At 34.8% G+C, this 22,380-nt stretch overlaps 1 protein-coding gene across 1 annotated transcript; it reads left to right on the top strand.

The window, feature by feature from the left end:
- LOC18586854 (cucumber peeling cupredoxin) lies at positions 3,698-4,447 on the top strand. The gene is made up of 2 exons (XM_018128847.1): positions 3,698-3,878; positions 4,011-4,447. Exons 1-2 carry the CDS (start codon positions 3,698-3,700, stop codon positions 4,445-4,447), a joined length of 618 nt encoding a protein of 205 aa, XP_017984336.1.

Genomic DNA, 22,380 nt, shown 5'->3' with positions numbered 1-22,380 from the left:
TATTGGAGTAATTTGAGTTGTTGAAAAAGTCGAGCTTTATACGAAAGGTGCCAAGAGGAAAAAGAGCATGCTTTAAGATATGGGTGGATATGACATTTTTAATTATTTTGGTATAAATAAGCATGCCTATTCTACAACCTCTCATTAAAACGTATTTTGATGGACTTTTGCGATGTGAATAATGGTTTCAAGATGGTTTAATGAAATCTAGATATACTACGTAAATATGATACTATGTATATAGTTTTGTTTATGGGGAACAAGCCTTTCGAAATGCTTAATGCTTCAAAAAATTATGTTTGTTTGTGACTAGTTGAACGATTGTGAATTTCGAAATTTAAAATGATTTGATTTAGCCTTTGTTTTATAATTTGTTTTGTTGATGATAGAGAATATACCTTGCTTGGAAATGAACTTTGTACATTTGACTTCATTCTATTGAACCCTTTATTCTTGGATGGTGATTGGTTTCATCCTTTCATGTGGGATTGAGTATTTGGATATTTGGAAACATAGTACAAAAATATTTTAGTGGAGCTTATTCAAGTTATGGACCTATAGCTAGTGACAGTAGACACTAGTCATTGTGGACAATGCTTAGCTTTGATTAGGTAGTTGATGGTGTCCTATCCCTTTGATTTGGTTTCATTTAGTAGTTGATACGATCCTACCACTTTTGATATACGGTCGATGGCTATTATGTATCCGATCCCTTTGGTGTTATGACACACTTTGATTTGGTTGTCCATGCTACTTAGTGCTTCATGATCTATTTGAAATTATATTTGGCATTATGAAATTGGAACCTGATATTTGTTTTGAACTTTGGATTTGATATTAATATTGCCTCAACTTTGGCATTTGAGATTCGTATTTGTTTGACGTTGACATTGGGACTTGATATTCATCTCGACCATGATTAGACTTGACATACGAAAATTACTATGAATTATGTTATTTTTTATAGTCCTTAGTTTTCTTCAAAGGTTTTCTAAGAATAACCGCATTATTTCACTTTCTTGAAACCAAACCTTGTCTTCCCTAAAATCTTTTACAAAAGCTTTAAAACCCAATATTTATAAATCATTCTCTTGAGAATGCTTGAACATTTTGCAAATTATGATCTTATTTCAAAGGTTCAAGAGTCAATTTTCAACAAAACTTCTTAAATTCCTTTTTAATGTGTTTGTATATGTTGAGACAATGGTATTGAAGTTTTGTTTGGTATGTGGTCATACTTGGCTCATAACTCACATCTTGGAATGTTTGATTTGGCTTGAGATTAAGGCTCCCAAACCTTTGAATGTCTGATATGGTTGAAAGGCAACTTTGTTATTTCTTCAGATAGATTACTTTCATTATTTTTAAAAGGTATATTTGACAAACACTCTCTCGTTTAGCTTGTTCCCCATCGTTGTATCTACTCATAGAGTTATTTATAACTCACACACGTAAGATGCACTTGTTTTGCAGATCAATAGTTGATTGGCTTGCTATCCTTTGGGAAAAGCAAGCACCTCAGTTAGTCTTTGGTAGGTGATCATATGGCATCCAGTAGACGTCAACCCTTTTGTTTTTTTTTCAATTGTAATCCGTTGGTTTTATTTGGGTTGGTCAGTTATGTATGACTACTATGGACAACATTTTGGTTATGCCTTGTATTACATGACATGTATTTTGAGAGTTGCCATGAGATGGCTACACTTTATGTTTGCCACGAGATGGCCATGCTTGTTAAGTTGATATGTATTGCTTTTACATTTTGAGCACGTGAGCATGCAAACTAATATGATTTAATCCCATGTGATTTAATGTGTTCATACATGTTTGAGATAAGATTCCATGGTTATGAGTCCCATGAGGTAATTCCAAGTATTTGCTTTGTTTTGTTGCTTTTAGGCTTGCATGGGTTAAAAGAGGAACTCCTATTGATACCCTTGCGCTGGTCATGGCTCCAGATTTGGATCGTGACAAAGTACGAATCACATTTTCATGACACGAGTGCTCAATAGCTATCACTAATCTGCAACAAAAATGAAGAAAACTAACGTGTAAGTCACAAAGACTCCGTAAGTGGATGCGAGAAGGGGATAAGTCAACTTGTTAGAGCTTTTGCACAAATAAACTTTCATATAGACATGCACATATGATCTTTTTAATATGTATAATAAACTTGTAAGAGAGTAGTCATGCTCTTAATCAAGGTTCATAAATTCTTGGACAATGGGCTTTTGTTGAAGTGGGGAAAAATGTTATGGTCCCAGGGAGGAACCATGTTAGTCCCACATCGTATGCTCTCAGCTAGTAGAACTAGAAATCTCACATCGAAGAAAACCTCCCAAAGGGGAGCCATTTGAAGATGTTATGGTCCTAGAGAGGAATCATGAATCCCACATTAGCTATGTACAAGAGTGAGACTAGACATTTAATGGTTCACACCACCTTCAGCTTATGAGGTGTTTTTTGTGGGACAAAACTGTGAAACCAACAGACCAAAATAGACAATACCTCACAAGAGTTAGTGTGAACTACGACAAGTAGTCTCATAAAAAATTTTGCTTCTAAGGTTAAAATGACTACTTTTAAATTTATATATTCTAGCAAATTTCTTTTGAAATAGTATATAATCTAGTAAATTAGTAACTAATAATAGTACTACAATAATTATTACCAAAACCCGAATTGCAAAAAGATACATTCTACATCCAAATTAAACGCTAACTAGTATTAATTTAGTATTAAAACTAATTTGGCATAATGCTTAAAAGAGTTCTTAAATTATTTTAAAAAATTCAAATAAGATCTTATTCTTTTATTACGTTTGGTTAAGCTCCTGTAATTTAATTTTAGATCAAATAAACCCTTATGACTAAAAGTTTAGTAATTGACATTAGTCAAAATGATATTTGTCATTTTATACCCATGTGGTGCTAACATGGCTCTAATTTAAAGGGTTAAAATGCCACATGACCATATAATCATGTCACATCAATATGTTACATTATCATCTATTATGACATGTCAACTTGTCACATCATTGTCACATTGAATCAAAAGAAAAGTGACATTTTGGCTAATAATAGTTGTCAATCATCAATTATAAAGGTTTATTTGACTCAAAATAAAAATATAAAAACTTGAATGAATGCAACGAAAGAATGACGATTTTTTTTAACTTTCTTAAATAGTTCAAGGGTTTTTTTAGGTATTATACCTACTAATTTAATACTATATACTAATACAACCAAATTAAAAGCTAACTAGTATTAATTTAGTATGTATTAGTTGATGTTCATAAATGGAAAAAGAACATGTTTGAGTAATTCTTTTATATCTCATTTCTCACCTAATTTCATTTCTGATTGCTTATTTCAAATAATTTCATAACCATAAAATTAGATTAAATAAAGGTAACAAAAAAAAATAAAAGAGAAAGCCTCGCATACAAATAAATTGAAAGCGCTTCATTATCACTTTAACTAAAATGAAATCCTTAAATTCTTCTATTATGGTTTTACGATATGATTTTATAACCGTATTACAACCCTGCCATTTATGTATTTTGCTTCGTAATAGCGGTTACGTATCTTTACACGGTAAAGATCCATCTCTTCAATGCCTTTACATTTTTCTTTTCTATACAACTGCATAATTTAACTCTTGCTCTTCCTCTCTGCCTCTTTTCCTGCGCTGTACAATGGCCCTGCAGAGTGACTTTTCAACTCTGTTCTTTATTCTAGCGTCGGCTGTTGCATTTCGTCGTTGCTTTTGCAGCGAGCGATACGTCGTTGGAGGCGCTGTTTGGTCCATCCCTTCCTACCCAAAGTTCTACAACGACTGGTCCTCTTCTGTTATCTTTTTCATCGGTGACTCTCTATGTAATTCCATTTCGCACAAATTCATGCGAGTGCTGAAGTAATTCTAGCAGAAAGAAACAGCACAGAGTAAACTTATTTAATTGCTTGGTTTTTTGTTTTTTCATCTGTCTCTAAATCCTTTTAACAATGCAGTGTTTGACTTTGAATTGGGGTTCTACAATGTTATCCAAGTTCCAAGGATAGACTACAAGGACTGCATCGCCAACAATCCCATTAAAGTCTTAAATACTGGACCGGCAATCGTTTTGCTGACGGATCCAGGGGTTTTGTACTTTATTTGCAACATCTCAAACTACTGCGATCTTGGGCAAAAGGTCTCTATAACCGTCCAAAAGCAATACACGAATCTTTCCCCAACTCCATCTCCTTCTTCTATGCCTTCTGCGCCACCTTCGCCCCGATTTCAGCCACCAGAAACAGCGCCCGTGACATTTGGCTATAGCAATTCTTCTGAGGCTCCCGTACCTGGACGGCCTGGAATCACCATAAACAGTGCTGTTGCTTCCATAGGAATGCTTTCAAGATGGTTTTCTTGGTTTTATTTGGCGATATTTTTGGTCACGGTGTGATTATTGGTAGATACTGGGACTAACTATTGCTTCGCCTGGGCCTAATCATACTAGTAATGATGTTTTCAACCTGCATCATTGTCAGATGTAAGCTTTCTAAATCAAGCAATTAGATCAAAGTAGAAGGATAACTTCTTTGGTTTTTTTTTTGTTTCTGTTGACCTTCCCTTCTTATCACTATGGTAAATGAAAACATAAATGACATGCATAGGTGCCATGGCAATTTTTATTAACATGTCATTACCTAGTTTTGTTGGGGTTATAGTTGAAACGATAGAAAGGTCCATGTAAAACAATTTGTCATATTGCTAAATTATTTGCCCACGCATTGAACAAGTCAATTTTTCTAAATTTTAGTCAAACGTAAAAATTGCTATATACTCCTAGTTACGTCAAGAAAATTAATGTCTTCTAGCAATACCTTAGAAGTTTGAGTTCAAGACTCCATTTGGAGATCTTGAGTAGAGGTGTTCATGGATTGAGTTAGGTTCGATTGATACTTAAAATCCCAAAGCTCGAGTTCGGGCCCAATTTGTCTATTTAAGTTATTTTTACAGTTAAAATATTAAAATATGTTTTATTTTTATATTAATACTTTAATATTTTTAAAAAAATTTTAAAGCTAAAATTAAATAAAAAAATAAAATTTGCTAATCTATAATTATAGTAAAATGACATCGGCGATTGTTGACTACCACGTGGAGAGTTATTTTGTAGCCACATGGACGTCTCTTGTTGCTTCACACATTCGACGAGCTTAAGACGCTTTTTAGCTATGGGTTTCTTTCATGTATGGGTGGCATTTTTCTTTTGCTTTATGTTGCTTTTCTTTGCACCTCTCTTACAAGTGGTTCTTCAGGGTTGGTTTTGGACACTGTGCATGCCTCGATCTGCATGGTTTTCTAGCTAAAGTGACTTCTCTAGCTAAGTCTTTGGCGGTTGGTATGTGACAGCTTGCATTGATGGCTTCGGGTTCTTCTTTACTCGTGTCATTTGATTTGGTTACAATGTCGACTTGGTTGGTTTGGCTTGCTGAGTGTCATGAACTACATTCCTCTGTTTAAGTATGCGAAAATCCATGTGGCGTTTGAATGGACGCTCTCACACAAACAAACCACTAATTTGATTATATCTGATCAAACATTAATAACAACCACAAATTAGTTTAGGAAAATACACTATCAAAATCATAAGGCATAACGAATGCCATCTACACAACCATTGCAACAACATAAAGGAAAATGTTATATTAATATCGAGATAAGTACAAAGGGATCAAGATGAACCATCATCAGGCCATAGGGGCAACCCTAGATGGTTAGCTACAAACATACCTTTACTAATGAGACAGCCTAACAATCGGCCGACTGCTCACTTTTTATTAAAAGCTAACAAGCTTTTACAAGTATATCACCAAGAATCGTTTAAGACGTGAGATTAAGACATTCCTTTCCTAAAAGGTCTTCACCTTAAAACCTTAACAAGCATTTCTAAATATGCCATCAAGTGCCATTACAATGTTTGAAAAAGGGACATCTCCCTTGCGGGTACAAAGGACTTAGTCTTCTAGATAGTTCTACTCTATTATGGTCCTATACAAGATTGGCTCATGACATCCTCCCCCACTCAATCTATCAACATCGTTGTTGACTAGTTGACTTGGAACTCTTCAATCTTTTCCTTGAAGGTGCGAGGTTGGCTTCCTTCTCCTAGGTGATTTCATCTGTCCCCAAACCTTCCTATTTCACCCAATACTCCTGTCTTGATCGTTAGTTGATTATGGTCATTCTTTCTACAAGAATCTCCTCTGCTCGGCAGTGCAATGGTGTCTATTATGGCTTGACTCCTACTTGCATTTGCTAGATCTACATGAAACAACTTCAGGTTGTTAATGTGAAACACTGGTTACACCTTCATCCACTTAGGTGGATCAATCTTGTAAGAGGTCTTCCCCACCTTAGTTGTCACGACCCAAATTCTAAGCCATGACCAGCGCATGAGCCCAATGGACATAGTCCACTAAGCCCAAGTAAGCCTATTAATATGACATGTTCATCATTCCATCAAAAGTTGTTAAGTCACATTCCATAACTTTGAATCAAATTAATACTAAGCATTTCCAACTTGTAGTGGCATTACCAATCAAGTATACATGTATTGTCTAAAACATAAGTCTTAATAATTTACATCAAGTTTATCTATACATATCAAAAAGGAGACTCGATTTCCAGTGGAGAGACCCGAGTGACGTACGGCTACTGAATGTCCAGAGACCTACCAAGGAAACGAATCTACAAGGGCATCTCGACCTAGTTACCGGCTGCCTCTTGATCTGAAAACATGAAGTTGAAAACGGTGAGTATAAACCCAGTGAGTGAACAAGGAAGGGAACAAGCAACAATAAGGAAAATTTAAAGAAAACATAATGCATTTATCTTTAAAACAATGCACTTCAGTTTAGTTCTTATCAAAACCCCTCATGTAAACCCCAAATGAGTAAATACTTGATGGAAAGGGTCCATGCTCAACAAAGGATTTGAAGAGTGAAAACTTTAATAGCATTCATGCAATTCAAGTCAAGTAAACGACGGGTCCTCGCTGCAGCGAAAAGGCATTCTCGCCTTAATAGCACTCATGCAATTCAAGTCAAGTTCGGCTCATATTATTAACGCGACAAGGGTTTTCTAAACTGGCTGAGGGTTTTTCTCTAAGCCCCTCATTTTTTACTTAGTTAATTAATTCCTTGATGTTGGAAGTCAATGATCCACTATGGCGTTAAAGGGGGCAGAAAATATGGCAAAAATCAATAAGGTCGTCAAGTGGGACAGAAAGTTTCTCACTGCAGCGAAATTCGGCTAGCCAAACAGAGAGTTTCTTGCTACAGCGAGAAGCTACAGTAACTTTCTCGCCATAGCAAAATTGCATTCTCGCTGCAACGAGAACCAGGTTCGGTAAAAACTCTCACCACCCGAGAGTTTCTCGCTACAGTGAAATTGAATCTCGCTGTAGCAAGAAACAGAGCACCAAGAAAAAGTTTCCATTCCCCTTAAGAAAAGGCCATCTTGCTGAAATGACAAAAGCAACATGAAACACATATAATTTCCCAAAATCCAACATGTCAAATTTTCACATGCATTACAACCATACACCATATATATATATATATATATATCAATCATCATGCACACCCTCCCATCATCATCAGCTCCTATGCACTCCCATTAGCACATAACCGGGTCAGTATCGGCTTATACGCACTCCTACTCGCACATAGTCGGGTCAGCATCGGCTTATGCACACTCTTACTCTCACATAGCCGGGTCAATATCATTACACAACATTATTAGTATATATGTGTACATATATCAACACAGTATAGGAGCACATAGGTCCGTCCTTTTACACATTTCACATTTTAGCAACATCAAAATATTTTATCAAGGGCTTGTTCCCCGACACACATTTTGAAAGAAAAGTTGGTTAAAATCATTCAATTGTTTTGTGCAAATGCATTCACATTCCCAAAACAATTCTGAAATGCAAGTTCACTCACAGGTATTTTGTTGAATCTTTAGTCGATTCTAACTTCCCTAATGGTTTAAATGGGACGATGGGACTTCGTTGGAGCCTATCATCACATTAACATCACAATTAACTCAATTCTCATAATTACAAGTTCTACAAGCTATCACCTACTAGTTTCCAAGTGCCATTAAACGACTATCCATTTTCACTATCCTAATCACTCCAAACTGAATTTACAACCTCAACTACCAAAACACCCATAAGTCAAATCTCTAGCCATTCTCAACACAAAAAATTCAACTCTAATTTACTACTCACTTTAATAGCTTTGAAACTTTGAAATTCTTTCCAACAATTCTCCAAGCTATTATAAAAGCTTCTTCTTTCTCTCTCTAAAACACTTAGCTAGTGAGAGAAAGTATAGAAATAAGATTTTCAAGGGTTTTAAAGTGAGAAAGTGAAAGAGTACAAGGGTTCTATGCAAAAGTGCACAAAAGCTTGAAAATTGGAGCTATTTTGAGGAAGGTTATGGAGCTTTCATATCAAGCTTCCATGGAGGATGAAAGCAATGTGAAAGAGAAGAAGGAAGAAAAAGAAGAAAAGCTGCTGGAGGATGAAGAAGCTATTGGAAGAAAGAGATATTTATAGCTCGAGCTTATCAACTCCATTTAAATTACCAAAATGCCCTCAACAAGTTAGCTTGTTCTCTTTCAATCCTTTATGCAATCTTTTTACTCTTTTGACACTGAAACAAAGTCCATAATGGTCTAGAAATGCTTGGGGTCACAAAAACTTAAAAATTTTGACCCGAGGTGAAAAATGACCATTTTGCCCCTACCGTGGAAATCATCATCATTTTTATTTCCTTTGTCATTTTACCTGTATTTCATCATTCATTTATGCCTTAGGCCTACTTAGGCCATAATATTGTTTAAAATCTTACTTTTAGGGGTTTACTAAGGAAATAACGAAATTACCCCTGATCAGGGATATCGCGTCTACTTCTATCTACGAATCTATAAAGGTCAAAGTCTCACATTAGTCTTAATCAATACTGGGCCTTCATAGTTCAGCATTAGTCGTCTATCTCTTTTCCTTAAGAATCTAAGTTGCTCGAGTACTAGCTTCACTATCACAAGGTCCCTCACTTTAAAGTGTTGCTCTCTTTAACCTTTGTCTACCCACTTTTTCATGTGGCTGGTAGCTTTCTCTATATAAGCTCTAGTGATCTCAGTGTTTTTTCTCCACTCTTTAGTAAAGTTAAAGGCTCAAGGGCTCTTCCTACTATAGTGATAGGAAGTCTAGGTTGTTGCCCAATGCCAACTTCGAAAGGGGTTTTGTTTGTAGTAGAACTTTTTTGTGAATTAAAACATAATGAAGCCACATCTAACAAATTATGCCAATTCCTCTGATTTGCTTGTACAAAGTGTTGCAGATATTCCTAAAATAGTCTGTTGAAGCGTTCGATTTGGCCATCTATTTGTGGATAATAACTAAGGGAGATGTTGAGTTCTGACCTCAATAGCTTGAAAAGTTTTTTCAAAAAAAAACTAGTAAACCTTAGATCTTTGACACTGATAATGATATGAGGAATGCCTCAGTATTTTACCACATGTTTAAAAACTGTATGAGTTATTTCTTCTACAGAGCTAAACTTATCTACTAGGATAAATGTAGCGTACTTTGAAAAATAATCCACTACCACTAGAATGGCTGTCATCTCGCTTGTTTAGTTGTGAGCTTTAGTTGAATAAAGAACTAATTAACTGTAGTATTGTTTGTCCTAACCATGAATTGGGACCCTAGTAAGTAATGTCACCATGCTTGTAAGCAATGAATTGCAACTAAAAGCTCTTTTACCTGCTTTGTGTGTCTCCTTTCCACTTTGTTCCACTTTTAACTTTCGAACATGACTAGATGTCCTTTTTGTAGTAATACTTCTTTAAGAGCAAAGTCTGACACATCTGTTTGTACCTTGAAAGGTTTTTCAATACTTGTAAATGCAATTACAAGGTCGGTCATCATCATTTCCTTCAAGTCTTCTAAAGCTTCTTGGCATTGAGGTGACTAGTCCCACTTCTATCCCCTTTTAAGCAATTCTGTAAATTTCACCGTTCATTTTGAATTCATTTCCACAAATCTTCGATAATAGTTAGCTAGCTCTAAGAATGAGCAAAATTTAGCCATATTCTTAGGAGTTGCCCACTGTTTGATAGCCTTCACCTTTTGCATATCCATTTGCATATGACCTTTGTCAATTATATGGCCTAGGAATTGAGTTCAAGTTTGCATGAATGCACATTTTTCTCTCTTTCACATATAACTGGTTGCCTTATAACCTTTGGAAGACTTGTCGCAAGTGCATTTGATGTTCGTCTAATGTTGAACTGTACGCCATAATGTTTTCTAGGTAGATTACCATGAACTTGTCCAAATAATCATGGAAAACTTGATTCATCAATGTACAAAAAGTGGCAGGAGCATTAGTTAGTCCAAAAGGCATAACAAGGAATTCAAACGCACTATATCGTGTTACAAAAGTGGCTTTTGGTTCTCCATCACCCACTCTTACTCGATTGTAGCCTGACTTGAAATATAATTTAGAGAAGTACTTCCACAACTCAACTGGTCAAAAATATTTGCTATAAGAGAAATTGGATATTTATTCCTTACTGTGACTTTGTTTAAAGCTTAGTAATCCATGAATAATCACAAACTCCCATCTTGTTTCTTCTAGAAAAGTACAGAGGCCTCAAAAGGTGCTTTTAAAGGTTAGATAAATCTCGCTTGTATCAGCTCGTCTAACTGTTTCCTTAACTCAACTAGCTTTGGAGAAGCCATTCTATATGGTTTTTATCACATCCCATTTTCTAGAGGGATCATGAACGGCACTAGGACCTACATGGGTATGGCCTGCTAGACCTTAATGAGCCTTCTAACATCATTTTATGATCAATCAATCACATTTGACTCATTTGCCATCATCATCATCATGCATGCATAACAAGAGTCATATAATCATAGACATCCATACGTATGCAAGTCACACAATTATGGACTTCTCAACATAAAAGGTGTGAACATTTTCATTCATAGTTATTATACCTTTGGGGCTCATAAAGCCTTAAGCCATAATACATAACATTTACATAACATCATAAGAAATATCTTACCATTCATTGGCTTAACAGTAATCCATAATCAAACATTTATAAACGAAAATCTAAAGACCAACTCGTCAAGCGAAACATGACTCAACTCCGTAGGCTTCAAGACGGCTACTATGTTACCTACCAAAGGAAGAGCAAACCACATTTGCATGACACCGGTGCTTAATTGCTTTCACTAATCTACAACAAAGTTGGGGAAAACTAATGTGTAAGTTACAAAGACTCCGTGAGTAGATATGAGAAGGAGACAAGTCAAAAGATTAGAGCTTTTGCATAAATAGAACATTTATGTAACCATGCACGTATGTTATTTTGAATACACATAATGCACTTGTAAGACAGTAATCATGCTTTCAAACAAGCTTCACAAATCTTTAAATCTTTGAGTGTCGTGTTCAACATGGTAAATACTTTTCATACATTTTGGAGTCTCATAAACCATTAAAACTCATTTGAGAATCAAAATCTTTGAATGGCATCTAAAAAGGGCTAACTTATGAATTCATCATTTCAACTAAGGCATTGAGACTTACATTCTAGAGCTCGATAACCATGCTCATGAACTTGAGTAATTTAGACTCATCCGATCTAATTCTCATAACAATTTTACCTCTAACTTTCTTCTGTAATAAACTAAGGAACCTTGTTCCATGATTTCTTGTATATCACATATAGCATCATTACTCAACAATCAAATATATAATCAATCTTGTGATGGTACAACCCCCATCAACCTTCGGCTAGTAATGTATAAACCCCATTGCACCTTGGGCCAGTAATGTATAAACCCCATTGCACCTTGGGCATATCTAATACATCATAAGAGTGGAATCATCACCTCATTCTGATAGTGGAATTTATACTTCACTCCAAAATAGTGGTAATGGTAAAACCCCCAAAACCCTTGGGTTAACAAACAGACATATCATATCTTATATCATTATGCACTCATATTCATAATGTGTGGTATGTGGAAACTACATCACATACTTGACATTAAAGCCTTCAATAAGTACTCTTTATTATCTCATGTGGTATGTGGAATTTGCCTCACATACTAGCATCATATCATTTATCATGTACTTTTCATCATCTCATGTGGTATATGAAATTTACATCATATACATAGCTTAAAGCCATTTATCATGCATTCTTAATTATCTCATATAGTATATGGAATTTACATCATATACTTAGCATTATGGAATTCGATATAGTTATATCAAATGCTTACTCTTATTCTCAGGGTATGTGGCAACTACATCACATACATAATGTGGTCATTACAACTCTTGTAATATGTGGAATTATCATCACATAATCATAGCAATTTAGCATGCTTGAAGCACTCATTCACATCTCATAGATGTGGTGGTTTTGGAGTAAAACACTTGAAAGGACATGTCCCCCCTTATTGAAAACTAATAAATAATATAATATTTACACATACTTTCGAAAACCATTTCAAATAATTTATCATCCACAAACATATTTTTTCACTTAGAACAACATTAATAAGAAACCATGCTCATCAAAAATCATGCTTCAACGTTACATACCAAAATAGTTTGAAAGTGGCGTATCCACCCACCTTGACAAAAGCATGCTTCTAAGCCTCGCTTTATTAAACATTGCTTGTTCTACAATACTCAAGCTCTAACAATCACCTATCAACATAAATCCTAACATAAGTTCTTAGTTTCCAGCAAAAACCTATTTTGAAACTAGTAGATTTATTGAAAAGTCCTTCCTTTAAGTTTCAATAAATTTCCATACTTCAAGCCTAATTCATAAATCAATAGCCTTAACTTTCCTGACCTTCATACCTTTTTGAAGAGCAAAACCCCCAAAATCTATGTTGGTCCCATTTGAGTGCTAAAGGGGTTTGAATAGCACTAAAAATTTTTTGCTCAGCCCATCAGAGCTTGAAGAACACTTAATCAACAAGATGAAGGGGATGACTAGAACTTGTTAAAATTACAAGACACCAAGTAAGGAAGGGTAAAGAAAAGTGGACAATGCAAGAGTATTTATAGTGGTTCGGTCCCCTTGACCTACATCCACTACCTTGATCTCCCAATCAAGGATTTTCAACCCAACTTCACTAAACTAGTGGAATTAACAGCTTTTACCAAGCTTTTACATGGTGAGCTTTTAACCCAAGCTTTAATCCCTTACAACAAGCTTTAGAGTGTTTCCCACACTCTAATTTCCCAAGAAAAAAAAGAAAAAAAAGTACAACTAAGTACCTTTACAATTTTGGATAGATTACAATCAAGCTCAAACACTTTTTCTGGTTTTGGAATGAAGAACAAGTGTTTTTGCTGAAAAATATTTGGCTTTTTGCTCAAAATAGCTCTTTTCTCTTCAAATCTTACTTCTTTGACTGTTGGAGCTTCCTTTTATACTTGAGGAGTCAAATATTTTTGTTAGAGACAATTTCTAGCCGTTACAAACAACTCTGATGCACTTCTAGCCATTATTTTATTCTCTAGTGTTTAAATTCAAACAGACAAAACAAGCAGCTCTAACTGATTACAGCTCATCTACCTTGCACTATCCTACTACTGCGTTCTCTGCTCTAACCGATTATAGGAGGCCCTAACCAATTAAGAGTTCTCAGTCTTCAAACTTCTCTTCTTCAGCAAACTTCCTCTAACTAGTTATGGCAAGCTTTAACCGATTACAAACTTTCTGTTTTCACTTCTCTTCACAGCAATCTTCCTTTAATTGGTTAGCTCTTCCCTTAACTCATTGAAGCTTTTCTTCCTTCAACCATAACCATTTAAAACTAGCTTTAATCAACTAGAAGATCTTCAAATTTTGAACTTCTCCATTTTGGCTTCTTTCAACAGTCAACTATATTTTCAAACTTGTTTTTGGGTCTCGAAGATAATAAAACCTTGTGCTCTAACCGATTAACCAGACCTTTTAACCAATTAGCATATTTTTGTTTTGCTTCAACTTATCACACAGCCATACCTTAGCTAATTAAGGTCCCTTGATAATCAGTTACTAAGGTTCTGTTTTTGTTCATTACTTGTTTTTTCCCTCTTAACTAATTAACTCTTCATTAAACTTAGCAAGCTCCTTGACTTGCCTTTAATTAACAACTTTGTTAGAGGTATAAAATTAAATCCTAAACACTTAAATAGTGAAGTTAGACATTAATGAATGAGGAATGCTTTGTTATCATGAAAAACATATGGAGTCAACAATCTATAGCTCAAAAATGGATTTAACTGAGTTGAAATTAAAAAAATCCTAGTCTTAGGTTATACCCACAAGATTTAAACTCAAAAATGCCAAATCATACCTTAGATTTGAGTTGGAAGGTTGTATATTTGTCCAATAGGGTCTTGGGAGGTTAAGAGAGGGTTTGGATGGTGTTGGGGAAGAGTTTGAGACTGGAAAAGTGTAAAATTTATTTTAAGGCTAGAGTGATTTTATATTTTTTTTCCATGCTAGAGCCCAAGAATCGATTCTTTAGATTCCTAGACTTGCAAGAACCAACTTTTCAATTTTCTAGAATTAATTCTTTTAGTCCAAAAACTCTACTGACAAGCAAGAATTGACTTATCAATTTCCAGGAATCGATTCTTTAACTCCAATAGCTATTCTAACTTTCAAGAATCAATCTTTCCTCACTTGGGGTCAATTCTTGACATTTCTAATAGCTATCTAAGCTTCATATACACCTTAGAATTGACCTCTTTTGCCCTAGAATAGATCCTTCAAGCTTAGATTTGTAAAAATTGCCTTTCTTTGGCCATCATTTCACATCCAATCATGTTACATCAACTATAACATTATCATAGAAAGAATTTCATGCCAATATAGTTGGGAAAAGTCATCCAATATCCGACATTGTACGGAATCATAATTCATTCACATAATCCACGGGCTATCATATTAAAGCCTAATCAATATCTTTGGTTTCCTTAAATATTAAGCCTAGTCATTATCTTTGGTTTTATATCTTTCACTAGCTCTAGCCATAGACTTAACTCTCTTTTTTCTTTGGACTGCCACGCAACCACCTAAATGCCTCAACTCTCTACTTCTTTTTTCTGTTTAACACCACCACAACCAATCATGACTTTGTTATGGCCTAAACCTCTGCAAATCTATTTCCAAACCTATAGAAAATGTTACTTTTGAAAGCTACCCCACCCACGAAAAGAGAAAATGGACTCCGATTATGGTTTTTTAATAGGGTTTTCATCTCTTCACTTTATTCTTAATTTTTTTTCTATTCCTTCTTGTGATTAGTGGCTTCTAGATCTAGAGTTTTAGAAATTTTTTTAGGGTTTTCTCTACAGGAGACTCTTCCCTTTTTCTAAAAAATCCTCCCATTATAGAGGGTTGACGGCAATTATAAAAGCTACCCTCACAAATGTTGAGGGATAGCCAACTGTGCCCTCCCTGCAGCAACCCGCAATTAGGACTATTAGGTGCAAAAATTTCGCATCTAACAGAGTGAAAATTTCTTCTGGCATGACTCACGCTAGGCATGGTTTTGTCACCATGCTCAGCTAGTTGTACTTTCACTTTTCACTTTTTTCTTTTTTTTTTCATTTTTTGATTTTTGTTCCTTTTATTTTTTGTTTCATTTTCATTTTCATTTTTTTCATTCATTTTTTTCATATCTTGACTTTCCATTTTTTTATTTTTAATTAATTTATTTAATTTTTAATATACATTTTCAAAAAAAAATAGGTGTCTTAACAATGTTGAAATAAGATGAAGCACCTTAAAGAGACCTCACGGCTTTTATTCTTTTTCATGAAAATCTAAGGTTACTTTTCAATCTTTGGTAAAATAAGGAGAACTTAGACCAATTACATTGGTATTCACACTTTCTTTTCCTTTATAAAATTTACCATTTAAATCTGTCAGATTTTATAAGTTACCTTCTATGATGCTTTGTCTTTTGTTTGCATTGCTTGCCAGTATGCACATAAGATCAAACTCCATTCTTGGCAATGAATTCTACCACCTTAAATAAACTATAAAATGTCCCAAGAAAACTAAAAGCTCACACTACATTTTGTCACATTGGTGAAGGCAACAAGATCAAGTAGAAATGGAACTAGGATTGTTTAAAGCATCTCACTCTAGAGATAGTATGTGTCATGTTGACTGATTATGTAGGATGTGACTGTGTTCATGCCATTTGGAAGCAACTAAGAGTGCAGGGAGTTGTAAAAGGGGAAACTAGTCAAGAAGGTTCTATTTGCCTCTCTTACTTGGTCTATAGCATTAGAGGTCTTTAGCTAGATGTCTAGTTTGGTTCATTTACATATGTTATGGTTGTTACCTTTAATGATAGCAATGTTTATATGAATAGGGAGTTAAAGTGCTATGTGGTATGTATATGTCACAGCCCAAAACCCCGGGCCATGACCGGTGCATGGGCCTAATAGGCATAGCCCACTAGGCCCAAGCAAGCCTCTCTATGTAAACCCGTTAGTAGTCCATCTATCACTTCTTTTTTTCTTTAGGATCTAAAACTCATAATTTCTAATAACAATCTCTTTGAAATTTAAATCGTGAAAACCAAGTACATACAAAGTTCATAACAAATCTCACAATTTACATTAAACCATCATATATAAACGTACAATAGACCCCTAACAACCAGCGGAGTGACTCTGGGCGTGGGTGTTATCATTGCGAGTCGTAGTGAACCTACCGAAAGATGAATAAAAGGGAACACCTCGACCTAGGATCTAACTACTTTCAATCCTGAAAACTAAAACATGAAGTTGAAAAGGGCGAGTATAAACCTAGTGAGTTAACATAGGAAGGGAACAAGCAAACGATACGGAAGATTTTTAGAAAACACGATGCACTTGTATTGAAACCATGCAATTTGTATATCATAAACAAACTCGATGCCATGTTGACTTTTAAATCATTTTAAAACATTTAGGAAATTCAACTTTCAACATTCAATGCAATCACATTTCAAACATGCATGAAACACTACAAGGTCAATCCTAATTAGACAACATGGCTCAACGCACACAACTGCCATCCTCAACTCAGCTCATGTCCACTCCCACACTGCACATAGCTAATATCCTCATGTGCACTCCCACACAGCACATGGAAAATATCATGTGCACTCCCGCAACGCACATGGCATATATAATCATCGTCGTGTGCACTCCCACCCCGCACACCACATCCCCATCATGTGCACTCCCACACCGCACATGGCAAATATCATCACCGTGTGCACTCCCACACAGCACACCATCATCACCGTCATGTGCACTCCCACACCACAAACGCACGGTTATAATTATCATTCAATAATACATTTCAATGCATGGTACAGATAACAACATGTAATAAGAATCTTTGCACGACAATACATCACATACCACAATTCAATTAGCAATTCAACATAATATTTCAAATACGTAATTCATCACATTATGCGTTTAAAAACGTAGAAGTATCACTTGTGAAAAGCTTGTTCCCGTGCATAAATTTTAAAAGAGTCAACCAAGGATATTCTAGCATTTCATTCAACACATGTGCATTTGTTCTAAACCTTTTAAATGCAAGTTCACTCACCTTACAAAACTAGCACCAACAAGGTCCTAATCTAAATAAGTCCTAAAATGCCATTAGCACCTATATTTGTCAATAAACCATAACAACCTCAAATATGTCATAAATTGAATCTAATCATTCTAATAAATTTACACAAGACAATCTACAGTCTAACCTAACATTTAACCTAAAATTCTAGTCTAATTCACAAACCCATTAGACCAACTATTCCAATTTAAAGTTTCTTTACCTGGATGAGCTTGGAGCTATACAGATCAATAGAAACCTAATATTTCCAAGAAAAGAAATTTGAAGAAAATTAGAAAATAAAATCTGAATATATATATATATATATATATATATATATATATATATACACCCATAAATTTCAAAATCCAAAAGTTGAAAATATATACCTTTTGGCTTTAAAACCCAGATCCGAAGCAAAAAGCTTAGGTAGTGATGAAAGTGAAGTATAATGGAAAAATAAAGAAAAGAAAGAGAGATTTTTCTTTCTCTCTCCTAGGGTTCAGTTATGCTGAAAAAATAGGGTTGAGAGTTGTGATTTTGGCGCACAAAGAGGTAGGGAGAGGAAAAAGTAAGAAAAGAAAGGAAGGGAAAAGAAAGAAAGGAAAAGAAAATGGAAAATTTTGGATTTTCCATGGTGAAGAGAAGAAAATGGCATTGGGAGGGAGAGGATAAAGAACAAAATGCCTTTTTAGGGAGATAAGGATCAGCCATGGAAAATGAAGAAAATAGTCAAAGCTTCCTTTGGAAGCTTTGACCAACTTAATGGAAAAATTATCATTTAGCCCTCCATGTTTCTCCCCATTTTAATTTAGTCCTCCCAACAATGTTTTAATATCAATTTCTTCTATTTTTCTTCCTTTACATTTGTACAAATAAAATATAAAGTTTGCACTTCAACGCGGTATCACCATAATATTTAAATATATACTTACCCGCGCTAGATTTATTTAATAAAGACACACGAGCCCCACTAACGTCGTTTTTCCCCAAAATTCCCTTGTTCTTCTTCTCCCCCACTTAGATTGACCATATACTCCTCCTTCATGACTAATTTCAACATCAAATAAAATATTGATAATTTAATATTATTTTATTTCAAGATTTTCCACTTGTCTCCTTAGAACCCAAAATGTCTTATTATGGCCCGATTCACTTCTGAATCACTTTTTATCTTGCTAATTCATCCTCAATAAAAATATTATTATTTAATTCTTATTTCCTTGCGTCTGAAATATTTTACTCTAGAATATTTCTTTAACCCATCACCGCTCTTTGACACTTAAATTCACGTCAATTAGCCCTTCATCTTATCGATGCAGTTATATTGCCTACTATATGAGGGTACGGGGTGTTACAGTATAGATACACAAGGTATTGAACTTTGTCCTTTTTTGTAAGCTAGTCAACTGACAGTATTTTGACTACAACCTTTCAGTTGAATATTGTTTCTTTTGTATGTATAAAGGTTTCTATCATGCAATGCAATTAAATATAATTTTTTTAAAAATAAATATCTATTGTTTCCTTTAATCCATTCTTGGAACCATCATTTATCCATGAATATAACACAAAAAAATATGGAGAGGTTTACATCAAATGACAAGGAATTTTCTTAGATACTCGTCACCAACATATAAATCATAAAATTTTAAGTTTTCACCAAATTTCCATAACATGTAAAATTGGGGTTTCACAATCCCTTTACAAGTGGCTTGACTCCAAAGAGTAATTCCATCTTATGATCAGTAGCTCGTGGAGGTGGTAGGACCCTTGCAACGACCTCTCCCCGGTCGTTGTCGGCGTCCAAGACTTCTTGAAAAGACCCGCCAAGTCTCGAACAAGCCTGTCTAGAATTTACTCATTCATCCACTACATTCAATCACCATATAATATTGATACTTTCATATACTAAATGGAACCATAAATATAAAATCAATATAAACTTTTTCCTTTTATTCGTAAGTATATGCATTAAAATCTATAATCTCCAATTAATGTTTATATAAAAATTTAGAATTCGTTTTCAACTTAATAAATAAAATGCTACGACTTGACCTCTAACAGCAGAGTAACTCGGAATAAATTGCTAGAAGATACCTTTACCTATTCACAGTGGACCAAACGCGTCACTGACTACACGCTAGGCCGATCCCTATCTGCAAAAGGGGAAATAAAGGGGTGTGAGTCTTATAGACTCAATGATAATCATCGACTCAGCGAGTAGAGCGTAGATGGGAAACAAGCAAACGGTAGATCAGTTGAATATAAAAATGCAAGATTATAAAAGCAACTCATTTCAAACTAGGGTTTGTGCCTTATATAGAAATCAAGAATTTCTTATAAAGTATAAATAATCGAGGGAATAAAATTTTTCGCATCAAAATATATTAATAATCATTTTCGAATCAAATCAATAAAATTTAGCAAGCTCCCGTGAAACCAAATAATATGTAAAATCATGCACAAATCATAACTCGCCCCATATGCAAGGAATTATAGATTCATTTCACAGATAAACAAATAGGGGAGTTGCGAAAAACCGTTTAATTCCATTTTCACCATGTAGAGAAATATAATTCATAATATTAAAACTTATTTCCACTCATATAAAACCATTACATTTTTGTCAAAAATAAACAACATGGCTTATGACTTTCTTAAAATCTTGGCTTGTGCCAAAATCATTCTCATACTCGGTTGTCAGGGATACCTTGGCCTGGGGCTATCCCAACCGAATCTGCCAAGGCTGTTAAAAAGTCATGTACGCATAAATCATATATATTTTTGAAAACATAACCGTTCCTTGGCGTTGGCTGAGTTCACCCTCACATGGTGGTTTGGTGTGAAGTGAACTCTAAAGTTGTACCTCGAGAGTTACCCTACACGCCTCTCCAATCGAGATAAGAATATAACGGGGTTACTGTACCCCTATAATAAGCTGGTCTACCGAACCCGCCCACTGTAGCAAGATAAACCCACCATACAATAAAATTTGCAATAGCATGACTTGGCAATTATTTTACAACCTAGCCTATCAAGGCAAAGAAGAGTTTATACATTTTCAACACATTTACCAATCTAGCCAATCATGCCCACATTATCATAAGCCATTCGATTCAAAATACAATTTATAACACAACAAGTAGCAGTCTCTAATTACTCTTGAATTTTTTGGTTAAAATAAAATCACCTTTTAAAAGAATTCAAATTCGATCTTCAAGGGGATATTTTAAATCTTTCTCAAGATATCGATCCCCACATCACGTTAAAACTCTCTTTTCATAAAATGTTCATTGTAAATATTTGCATGATATTTTGTATCAAAATAGCATGGTGAATATGTAATAAATTTCATGAATGCACATCACACAAACAATAAGGCACAATTTCCTTTGATGTAAATCTTTTCAAAAAGCTTGTTTCCCGGTTTAAAACACTTTACGTATAATGTATATATATATTCCAAATGATTTCTAAAAATAACTTACACGCATAATTCCTTAAAATTCTATCAACGCATGCTTTCCATAAATTTTGCACTTCAAGTAAAATATACGTAAATGTATATATATATGTTATTTTTAAAATTGAAACCCCCTACTCACCTCATAATAGTGGGATATTACTTCACTATTGATTCGTACGCGTATATAGTTATTCCTATTTGTCGGTCACATACTTCGTTTAGCACGCCTCCACGACAAACTTTCCTAGCAACAATTCGAACTCAGTATACTTAATCACACATTTGTATGGGTAGCAACTTAATTAAAAATTCTTTAAGCAACTTGCATATTTTTCATCCAAAACATGCACAATATTAAACTACCTATAAACCTTAAAATATAACATTAACTTACCATTGGGCTTTCTTCATGGGCTTCTCCATTTTTCCTATTTGGGTTAAGCCCATTTATTTTTATTTTCTATTTCTTTTTCTTTCTTTTTCTCTCTTCCACGTTTCTTCTTCTTTTTTTTTCTAGCCCGTCACTCCCTTCACCACCATGGCTTCCTCTCTTCACCACCGTGGCTTCCTCTCTTCCTTTCCTCTCAAAATCGGTCACCAAAAGCCTCATTTTCTCACCCTTTTTGCTGCCATTTTTTGCTTTACAATCAGCAGATTTTCAGCTCAAATTTCCAGCAACAAAACTTCTCAATTTTGGTAGCACAAAGCTGTCCAAATTTCTTGCACAAACTACCAGTAAACAGCTCCAATTTTTCTGCACAAATTGGCAGCAAACAGCTCAAATTTTCAGCAACCAAAGTTGTCCTTCAATGGTAGCAAGAACCTTTAAAAATTTCCAGCAACATAACCTCAAAATTCAGCAGCAAAAACCTTGAATTTTCAGCACCAAAATCCCTCTAAAAAACATCGAATTTTCTCTCTCAAAGTGCAGCAAAAATCAGCTTCTTACCTCACAAATTTTCAGCTTTCTTCTTCCTCCAAAAATTGTAGCAAAAGCTCTCTTTTTCCTTTCTCAAAGTGCAGCAAAACCATTATCTTTTCTCTTCCTCTCCCACGGTTCTTTCTTTCCTTTATTTCTCTTATCCCACTCTAAACCGACTTCCTCTCTTTTTTCTCTTTTATCTCTTTTTCATTTCTTTCATCTCACATGGCCGGCCCCACCATCATTTCTACAT

This window comes from Theobroma cacao, chromosome 10, assembly GCF_000208745.1.
Source record: "Theobroma cacao cultivar B97-61/B2 chromosome 10, Criollo_cocoa_genome_V2, whole genome shotgun sequence".
Classification (NCBI taxonomy): Eukaryota; Viridiplantae; Streptophyta; class Magnoliopsida; order Malvales; family Malvaceae; genus Theobroma; species Theobroma cacao.
This window is presented reverse-complemented; position numbering and strand designations above follow the sequence as displayed.